Source organism: Pectinophora gossypiella, unplaced genomic scaffold (assembly GCF_024362695.1).
Source record: "Pectinophora gossypiella unplaced genomic scaffold, ilPecGoss1.1 Pgos_46, whole genome shotgun sequence".
Lineage (NCBI taxonomy): Eukaryota > Metazoa > Arthropoda > Insecta > Lepidoptera > Gelechiidae > Pectinophora > Pectinophora gossypiella.
The window spans coordinates 254,964-266,433 of NW_026063256.1; the positions used below are offsets into that span (position 1 = coordinate 254,964).

Genomic DNA, 11,470 nt, shown 5'->3' on the forward strand with positions numbered 1-11,470 from the left:
ATGTTCCAGGTGTTCCTGCTGGTCTCGTGAAAATATCAAAATGTCGTCGATGAAGGCGTAAGTAAAATCCAGCTCTCGCAGTACTTCGTCGAGGAATCGCTGGAAGGTCTGAGCCGCATTTCGTAGTCCGAACGACATGAAAGGAAATTCGAACATACCGAAAGGAGTAGTAATAGCGGTCTTCGAGATGTCGTCCGGGAACACAGGTATCTGGTTGTAAGCTTTTACCAGGTCGAGCTTGGAGAAAATCTTGCAGCCAGCTAAACGGTGGGAGTAGTCTTCGATGTGCCTGACAGGATACCTATCAGGTATGGTGCGTGCGTTAAGCGCACGATAATCGCCGCATGGCCTCCACCCTTCTCCTTTTTTAGGAGCCAAATGCAAGGCAGAAGCCCAGGGAGAATCAGAACGGCGGGCAGTGCCGTCTCTGATCATCTCTTCAAACTGCTCCTTAGCTATCTTCAGCTTATCTGGCGGTAGTCGGCGAGGTCGGCAGAAGGCAGGAGGGCCATCAGTCGTCCGTATATAGTGGACAGTCGAATGCTTGATGTCTCGTTGCACGCCAGATGGTTTAGTCAGAGCAGGGTATTCTGCTAAAAGTTTGTGGTACTCACTATTGCCTGAGATGGATCTGACGCTTGTGTGTTGGCAGTGCTTGATCTCACCGACTGTTGATAAGGTGGTTAGGCTGTCCAGCAATCTTCTGTGCCTGCAATCGATTAAAAGACCATAATATGACAAAAAATCAGCGCCAATTATTGGTTTGTCTACATCGGCAATTACAAAATTCCATGTAAAATCACGCCTTAACCCCAAATTTACGTGTTTCTTTACAGTGCCATAGGTCCGGATGAGTGAGCCATTTGCTGCCGATAATGTGTAGTCTGTGGCCGGGGTATAATGTTGTAAGTACTTCTTTGGTAGTACGCAGAGGTCTGAGCCAGTATCGATGAGGTACTGAATTTTAGTGCTTTTGTCGGTAATAAATAGGCGACAAGTGGCGGCTCGACAGTCATCTGTCGCCTCTGCACTGTGGGACGCCGGAGTTGTGGAGTTAAATAAGAGACGTGTGTCTTCTAAGACGGTCGTTTATTGTCTGTCCTTGGATATGATATATAACACAGATATGTATATAACATAGGTGTGGAGGTACACACTACACCTCCCTCCTTTTAGAGAAAAAAAAATACAAGTTATTTTTTTTTTACACATTCATACTTATGTAATGGCAAATGTTACTATGACTTACAAATTTAAGTTCAGTACAATATACTTATATTTTTTTATAATTTACCTTTTTTCTTTTTTTTATTTATAACCTCATTTGTATTATTGTCACCTAAATTTATTTAATTTATCGTTGATATGATACATTTTTAAAAATTACACATACAAAGTTATTAAAGCAATTTTAATAACTGAAATGACAACTGTATTTTTATGAAAATTGTATTATTATATTTTTTCTATACGATACATTATACCTATACATACTTTATCTATCATTAAGACCTTTAAAGTAAAATTAACTGGTTTATCGGAGAAATAATGAAAATGTTACCGCCTTAAAATCTTAACACTATCATAATTATCTTAACATTTGATTACAATAATATTCTTACAATATAATAATAACAACAATGCATAGATATTTATTTTTATTTATTTTATTTCTAATGGTGTTTTTTTTTTTATTTATTTAATTACTATATTTTTATTCATATTTATAATATTGTTTTCATTTTAATGAATAATATTAGGATTACAAAAGACGTATGTACGTACCGTTCATGATGTATTAATTTATTTTGTCAAATCTAAAATCAGATTGTACACTTTTTTATTTTAAACAATTCTCTTATTCTATCCTTTGCTGCTTATTCAACTTTTTTTTCTTTCATTTTTAATATTCATTATTTACTTAATACTTCTTTATCGCTACTTTATGCATTATCGCAACTTGCACAGCCTCTCCTTCTAATGCAGTATCCTACAACCAACTCACACAACAACCAACACACACAACTAACAAAAACAACTTCCAAATCCCTTTTAATGATTCCTATCAAAACATTTAATGTAATATTTCCTCCTACCAAACCTTTAATGCAATATCGGTACACTTAATACCATCCCTTTGGTATTTTATTTTGAGTAGCCGGCTACTTACTCGTATTATATTTATTCATTTATTTATATTATATATTTATATGAGGTACTCTTCTTTCATTTAATATAATTATTCATTCATTTATTGGCAACATAGTGCTCAATATGGATTGTGCGCACATCCTTATTAACAATTGTGGTCATTTTTAAGTCTCATTTGGACACCAACTTATCTCACGGAGAATACTCGATTACACCATGATCGAATGGAAGGATCTGACCCACAATGTATTATCTATAGGGTCAGAATTAAGACAACTACATAAAGGTCTCCAACAGCATTCTCAGAGGAAGCTCGTTCACACTGTGACAAACAGAAGGACCTGAACCCTATGTACCTCATACGTGTACCGTATACTGAATATCACTTACTTTCTTTTTACGTTTTACTCTCATTCCTATTTTGAGCTTTCAATTTCATATCATAACTTTTTTCAATACATTCATTCCATTAATTTTAAATAACGCTTTGGCCAACAAAACATTCGTGTTGCATTTGGGTGATCAGTCCAGTTGCTTACGTAAGCTTATCTACTAAAGTGTTAATAACATTTTTAAGTCATTTCGCGAAGCTAACTAAAGCATTTTTTTTTTATAATTCCACTTACTACATACATTTTTTTCTTCGCATGAAAATGATTCTTTTGTTTAAAAACATCAACCTTCCTACATTGGATACGCGTCTCTACTAATCAAAAGGACGAACGGTACCTACTAAATATACACAATAAACATTCAAATCTAAAAAATATTTAAATATATACGTATATATATATTATCTACTGATCACAAATACACATCATGATTACGTTCCCAGTTACTTGAGCTGGAGCAAAGTAGAAATATTTGAGATCGTCAGCTAAAATCAAATTGCGACGTTACTAAGCTCTATCCTTTATTCAGGTGAGTAATTGTACATATACAATACACACTAAACTGATATATTCTTACTTGTAGACCTTCTTGTCCTGACTTATGAATTTGATAATGCTGCTCAGTTCGAAGTGAGTACCTATATTTTTTACAGAATATTAATGGATAACTAAATCAACTAGTTAATTGAAATAATTCTTTAAGTGTAAACATTTAACTAGAAAAAGTAACTGTTCTCTAAAATGAAGAGCTGAAAGAATGAACGACACTGATCAAAAATAATAATTAAATTATTGACTGTGAACAGGAATCGAACCTGTAACGTGTAGCCATTTGCAGGGCTATTTTAATCAACCAGCTATTCGAGCTTCTATGCAACTATCTTGCATACAACTGCAACGTAAGCGAATTGTTCTATTGCAATAACAAGTATCCAGTAACGCTTTAAGCAGAATGATAAACGATGATATATTTTTGTATCATTGTACCTACTTATCATGTTTTATTTCTAATTTTACGACTTTTACCTGCTTAATAGTTTTATTGTTTCCTAAAGTTCTTCATGCGTTTTATTGCTATAAGTACGTGTTAAATTGATAGATCAAGTTATCTACGTATGGTTTAAGTAATAATTAATGAATAAGTTAATAATCAATCACGAAATAACGTATATAATATTATTTAATGTAATAAAGTGAAATTGAATTTATCTATTCGTCATGTTTAAGTCTACTTAATAGATTTGATTATATCTACAACGTTAACTGTGAATCAGAAAATGCTGGATAGCTCCCAATAGTAGTAGTTGTATAGAAAATTAAGAATGTTTTTGTATTGTTTCTATTAATATTCGTTACTAAAATAATAATCATTGAACATTGTATGAAATAACAACATTCAGTGGTATAAAAAATGAAATTGCATACTTATTGAAATTATTTACTTCATTACGAATTAGAAGCGAATGAAATCTATGTGTGCTAAAAAGTTATTTAGTCACATAAAATAGAATAATGTTAATATATTTGGATAACTTTTAATAATCGTCACGTACTTATAGGTACTTTTAGGGAAGCCCCTGTAACTTGTTTGTTATAGATTTACAGAAATAAAACCCTTTTTATTTTTTTTTTATTTTTTTTTTTATTTTTTTACTTATAAACAAAAATGCCAATTCTAAACAAAATGATGAGCTGCTGAATATTTACTGTTTACACTTACCTTTTCAGGAAATACTGTTAGTCTGTAACTCAAAACACAAGATTACACAAGTGATAAAATCAATGTCCCTAGACTGATAAAGATCTTTCCTATATTACTTATTCCACTGCTAATTGGTACTTAATTGGTATTACTTCGTAAATTATCGAAATTGAGAGAGAGAGAGAGAAAAATAATACAGTCATAATTATGTTAAAATATTCAATTCTGTAGTTTATGTTTTCAAAGTAATTCCGTACTACGTGTATAATATATTTATTAACGTTGAACGATTGTTAATTCTATATAAAATTTTCTTTTAAACCGCCTATAAAAAGCAAACAAATCCTCAAATCGTAAAGTATATATTCGAATTCAGTTTCTAATATCTGAAAATAAAATGAGTTAAGAATAATTGTTTTTCACTGAAAATACATATAAGTACAATTATTAACGAAAAATATATTTATATAGTAATAGCATAAACGTTATGATTTAAAACTATGCATTGTTATTATAAATGTTAAGCACGGAGGCTTGTAGTACGTATTAGACTTATATTTAAAATAAGAAATGATATAATGAATATATGCAAAATAGTCTCCAAATGCCCTTAATAGGGTCAGGTGCGCACCTATTTAGATTAATTTTATAAATGCTTAAAAATAATTCGATTAACTTCAAGCTTAAACAAACATTACATCATATTTTACTAAGTGAGTTAAAAAAAATGTTCGATAATAGTAGTGATTTTTAAACCAAGAGTCACTTTCATTTTTTAAAATAAATCGTAAATACCTCTTCTTCATTCTTGATAAAATTTAAAATAATGTGGTAGTCGCATCTGAACCGAATTTATAAAATGTTGTTAACCACTTTTCCGTAATGATAAACTCGCAAGCCGATGATTTCGCACAACTCCCGGCTGCCTCCTCATCAGACACCATCTACACCATCACCCGGCTGCCTGCATCTTATCTCCTCTTATATCCGACTCGAACAATACTCCGCTGGATGGCTCTCTGATCTTCCTTAATTCCATCTTCCATCACCATAAGTTGATTACCGCACCACATTTTTACTTATTATATTTATTTAATTTTGCCAGATGTCCAAATCTTCTTGTATTTATTTGGTACTAGCTGGTACCCGCGACTTCGTCTGCGTACTTTTAATTTGAATATTAAGGATTATATAAAAGGAACGGTATAGCATGTGATTAAAAGAGAGTAAGTAGGTATATTTAAAAAAAATAAAAAATATCTGTTTACAGTAGTTATAAAGTACCTATGTATTCCATTGAGTGGCAGAAATTACCTAGGAATATTTATCGGTCCCTTATGTCCAAGACACTTACAGGGGTCAGCGTCACGTTGTGTACAAAAATATTTTAAAATGACCTAATTTAAAACTTTTTTGTACACAACGTTTGCTATTTTGTTATTATTTGTTAAAATGTGGAGATTGTTTGGACTCGACACTCGCGAGCAGGCCACGTATACACCACGTGCGCTCCCCCACCACAAGACAGCGCCGTTGACTGCCGCCACACTTCGGCGAATGTGCGCGACGACGAACGACGACCGACGGCAGTGGCGGCGATGCAGAGTATTCGTTAAAAGGAACTTTATCTACAAAAGCCAAATTTTTTTTTAACTTGATACACCCAAAACTACTAAATATCATGTTCCTAGGTTCAGTGGTTAATATTTTGTATACAAAAAGTTTGGCTTCGTAGTTCCCGTTCCGAATCCGTTCCGTTCCGTTCGAATTTCGGAAAATCCGTTTGTTGAAAAACTCTGCACATCCTAAGAGACCTACGTACCAAGTTTCATGGTTTTATCTTCAAAAATGACGAATACCCATACAAACTTTCAACCCGTATTTCACCCCCATACTGGTAAAAATTTCAAAATGCTTGAACAAACGATTTTTTGTTTGTTATTTAGTGCCTAAACACAAAATTTAATATTTTTATCTTGAAAAATGACGAACCTCATAAAAAATTTCAACACCTATTTCATCCCCTCAAAGATCGAATTTTCAAAAACGCTTTAACAAATTGTTTTTTTATTTCTTATCAAGTTCCTAAATATAAAGTTTCGTGGTTTTATCCCCAAAAATGACGAACTCCCATACAAACTTTCAACCCTCATTTCACCCCCTCACTGGTCGAAATTTCAGCAACGCTAGAACAAATGTTTAATTATTTTTTATCAAGTGCTTAAATATAAAGTTTCATGGATTTATATTTTAAAATTAAAATATCCCATACAAACTTTCAACCCCTATTTCAATCTCTTCGTCCCTTCTTTTCGCAATAAAAGGTATCCTATTTTCTTTCTCAGGGTCTAAAGATTGTCTGTGCCAAATTTAATCAAAATCGGTTAAGAGGTTTAAGCGGGAAAGCGGACACACAGACAGACAGACAGACAGAGTTACTTTCGCATTTATAATATTTTACAACAGTTGAATAGTAAACAAACTAAGTGTAGGTGTTATAATTTCGCTGACGAACTGATTACCTATCCGTTTCTTTGTCTAAAATGAGTATTACCTTATTACTATGATTGATTACTGGGCTTAAAGTTCGTATAAATGTCTATCGAATTACCTCCTCAAGTTTAAAGCGTAGCTAGTCATGTAGTACTATATTAATTATGTGGTGTAAGTAATTAGATTTTATCTGTATGTAATGTAACAGTCAGTTGAATAAAAAAACGTATACAAATCAGATCAATTAATTGGCGTAATGTGATTCTAGAAAGAGTTTTAATGTTAATAGATAGCTAGCTATAGCTATGTGTAGGTTCCTGTAGGAATGAGATATAACTGTTTAATAAAGACAGTTGCATCAAAATTTTATCATAAATTCCCTAAATTATGGCGCCTACCTACCCTCTAAGTTAGAAAAGTGATCAAATACCAACTTGAAGTCACTCAGTTTAAAAAAAAACATCGAAATCATTCCAGTAGCTATGGCGTCATGCGCTTCTTGACACGATCACGAAATCTAGATTTCCGCGGGAATGAGGTATTTTCCCGCCATAAAAAGTAGCCTGTGTCCGTGCCTAAGATCCTATCTTTAAATTAACCAAGTCTTATAAAATTCCGTTCAGACGTTAAGGCGTGAATGAGGCAAAATTTTAAAACAAACAATTAAAAATCACTAACCTAATTAGTTTTCTGTCTACTGCCTACGCCTTAAGTACGATAGCATAAATATTAATAGGCCATATCCTTTTCTAGATTACTATCTATCAGCTAACTAAATTTCATCAAAATCCGTTGAGCCGTTTAGGCATGATAGACAAAACTCCCAGCAAAAACCATAAAAAAATCACTAACTCAATTCAGTTTTCTGCCTACTTCCTACCCCCTAAGTACGATGACGTGATCAATTTGATCGTACAACCGTTTTTAGATAACCAACTATTACCTTACTAAATTTCATTAAAATCCGTTCAGCCGTTTAGACGTGAAAGAGCAAAAGTCCCAACAAAAACGACTACAAATCACTAAATCAATTTAGTTATCTGCCAACTGCCTACCCCCTAAGAACGATGGCGTGATTATTTATAGCCTATGACCATTTCTAGGTTATCATCTATCACCATACCAAATTTCATCAAAATCCGTTGAGCCGTTTAGGCGTGAAAGAGTAACAGACAGACAGACAGACAGACAGACAGAGTTACTTTCGCATTTATAATATTAGTATGGATTTCTTTTCTTGATTAGTAGCTATGTTATTTTATTTTACGTATTTTTTAGTATTATAATATCTTATGTATTAAAACTTAATTTTAAGTGCACTTTATATTTTAATTGTTCTTTGTGGGTCCCATACTTGTTTTTTTTTTATTTTTAGTATTTTCTATTGTATGAAGTCCTTTTTAATTGCACAAATCACTTTTTTTCTAACTCGTGCGCAGCGCCGCCGTAAGGCAGCACTGGCAGGGTCGCCATGCACTGTGGGACGCCGGAGTTGTGGAGTTAAATAAGAGACGTGTGTCTTCTAAGACGGTCGTTTATTGTCTGTCCTTGGATATGATATATAACACAGATATGTATATAACATAGGTGTGGAGGTACACACTACACCTCTATTGACTGTCGTGGCTGTTTCCCGACTTAAAATTGCAAGGGGGGATGCACTTCCTTGCATTTTCTTGGTAATTACTGTGATACCAGCACATACCTGGTTTTCGGTTCTGGCTCCGGCCCCGTGACCTGGACCTGTTGTTTGATCTGGAATTTCTGCCGTGGAATGTACGGCGTGATGTTCTACCCTCTGAGCTGACGTTAAGTTGAGCTATCTGTTGCGCCAGTTCTTGTTGGATCCGCGTGGTGATGGTCTGCTCCAGACGTTGCATCATGCCCTCGAACGACTCTGCACTTGCCACCTGTTTTTGGTAAGAAGGAGAAGGTACAACCTCATAAATCTGGTCAGCAAGAGTTGCTAATTCATCCAACGGTGTTGTCGCTTGTGACGCCAAAATAGCCTGGATGTGCAGCGGTAAACGGTTGCACCACAGACTGCGCAGAAACTCTTCACCTACACCGTCCACAGCCAACGCCCTGAGATGACGTAAAAACTGCGATGGTTTTCGGTCCCCTAATTCTTCCGTAGTTAGTAACTGTCGCATCTTCTGCTCCCGTGAAAAAGAAAGACGTTTTATTAGCTCGCTTTTTAATTTTTCGTATTTCTCTGCTTGGGGTGGGTTGGTAATTATATCGCGAATTTCCCTTGCTGTGCGGAGGTCGAGCTCCCGGAGCACCGAGAAGAACTTCGTTGAGTCAGCCTTGATGCCCTGCATCTCGAACTGCGCTTCCACCAGCGCAAACCACATCGCAGGGTTTTCCGGGTAAAATGAAGGTAGGCGTATCGCCACGCGGTCCACCGATAAACCGGTAACTTGCGCGGCGCTCGGACCGGCGACGGGTTCCGGAACAGCTTCGACGAAATTCTCCGTATCGGACATCTTGACGCGACGCGGCCTAACCGGGTAGGCAGAAGTGATGCGCGCTAAGCGGTGTTCGTACGCGTCGGTATGGACGAACGACGTACCGAACGCACTCCGAGCACCCGCACGTCGCTTTCGCTCGCACCCGGTCTAGGCTTTAATCGCGGCTTTCTAAACGCTAGATGCTTTCTGTTCCCCCTAAACTTTTGTCTTGTTTTCTCACTTCCTTTCATACTTCTACTTCTATTACTATTCTTTCTTAAGCTGTGTAACTTTCCTTTCTATAACAATAAACTGTACTGTGTACGTGAAGTGACTTTCTTTTAACGGACGATCTATACACTAGCTTCATAGCTGTATATATATAGCAAGATAGCTATATTTATACAGCTATGAAGCTAGTGTATAGATCGTCCGTTAAAAGAAAGTCTAGCTTCATAGCTGTATATATATAGCAAGATAGCTATATTTATACAGCTATGAAGCTAGTGTATAGATCGTCCGTTAAAAGAAAGTCACTTCACGTACACAGTACAGTTTATTGTTATAGAAAGGAAAGTTACACAGCTTAAGAAAGAATAGTAATAGAAGTAGAAGTATGAAAGGAAGTGAGAAAACAAGACAAAAGTTTAGGGGGAACAGAAAGCATCTAGCGTTTAGAAAGCCGCGATTAAAGCCTAGACCGGGTGCGAGCGAAAGCGACGTGCGGGTGCTCGGAGTGCGTTCGGTAGACTGGTGCAGTGGTGCGCGCCGACTGGGAGCCGGTTTGCAATGCTGCGCCCGCGCGCCTCGCGTCGCCCTTCTTGCGCCTTAGTGATGTGGTGTCTAGTGATGGGCAGTCGCCACAGACCATCCAGAAGTATCAGCACAGGGCTCTCTTTTGTCGGACATGAGTGTTTCTTAAATAATTGTAGCCATTGAAGAAAAAAATCACTATTCATCCAGCCTTTAGGCTGCGCCACGCCTACGCTTTCGGCTGGAGCATTTATCATGAGCCGATCATTCATTCTTTGCCTAGGAAAGACAAAGAAAGGCGGAATGAAATGGCCGTTGGCACTCATGCAAAATAAGATTGTAATATTTTTGCCCCTCTCAGCAGAAGTGAGCTTTCCTACTTGTCGAACAGCCTTTGGTGCAAGTACCTTTTGGTGTTTTTGTACGCAGCTGACTCCAGTTTCGTCACAGTTATAAATTTTTGAAGGTGGAAATTTGAATTTTGTCATCATTCTGTCAAGATTATTAAAAAAGAGATCAACTTGGGGTTTGTTAAACCCCACTGCCCTCATTATGCTTGTTGACTCTGGTGATCTCAGCGATACGTCCTGGTGTCTCTGCATGAAATCGTAGTGAAAGTGTTTACCAGCAGCTCCTTTCTCTTTATTAAAGCGATGAGGGATCTTCAAAGCTTCAGCCAAATCGTAAGCCAACTTCAAAAATTCCTGTTTTGTTAACGGAAGACACCTATTAGATAAATCTTTTACATGCTCCACTAAGAGTTGTTCGTACTCTGGTGTGAAGGTATTAGTGAATCTACCTAACTTTGGTTGCAACGAAACTTCTTGTCCTCGGTTTAATGACGATGTTTTATCATGTAAGGTGCTTTTTGGAATATTATAACGCAATGAAGCTTCTCTCAAACTCATTTTTTTGGACAAAATTTTGTCTATCGCGGTTTGTAAGTTACTTTGGTCCCATTTTCCTTTCTTTTTCGTCTTCTCCATTTCGATATCTCTTTGTTTTCCTAAAACAATAGATAATAATGATCAAAAAGTATAATATTTCATGAAAAATATGTTTTTTTATTGTCCGATGTTAGGGGAAGCTTTTGTGTCCGGTACTAGGAGACAGAGAATCCTTAAATTAATTGTCTTATACAAAATTATAAAAGTCTTATACAAAAACTACTATGGAATTCGACAAAAAAAATTACTAATTTTGGATATGTATTAACTATGACATAAAATAACAATTATCAAAACCACATAAACTAAAAACCATTGTAGTTATACTTACTTTGATCTTACGTGACGCAATATATTCCCGCCAAAAGCAGCGATCGACTGTTCCCACCCAGGCATTACGCGACACTGGCGAACCGCGACCCGCGATCTTGTATTGGTACGTTCCCCGCGCCCCTGTCACCCGCTTTTTAAAGCAAACGCGTTGCGACTTGTCGGGATAGTACGAGTGTCCGAGGTTAGGTGCCGTCCGGCGTTACGGGACTTCCCCCTATCCTTCCAGTCTTTCCATACCCAGCTAGT

General features: G+C 36.2%; 1 protein-coding gene across 1 annotated transcript in view; it reads right to left on the bottom strand.

Moving 5' to 3' along the window:
- LOC126381344 (uncharacterized) overlaps window positions 1-9,338 on the bottom strand; it is a 31,641-nt gene extending 22,303 nt beyond the window's left edge. The window contains exon 1 of the mRNA XM_050030839.1: window positions 8,444-9,338. Within this exon, the coding sequence (XP_049886796.1) occupies window positions 8,444-9,227 (784 nt within the window). The 5' untranslated portion in view covers window positions 9,228-9,338. The remainder of the gene's footprint in view (window positions 1-8,443) is intronic.
- Window positions 9,339-11,470: the final 2,132 nt, after the last annotated feature.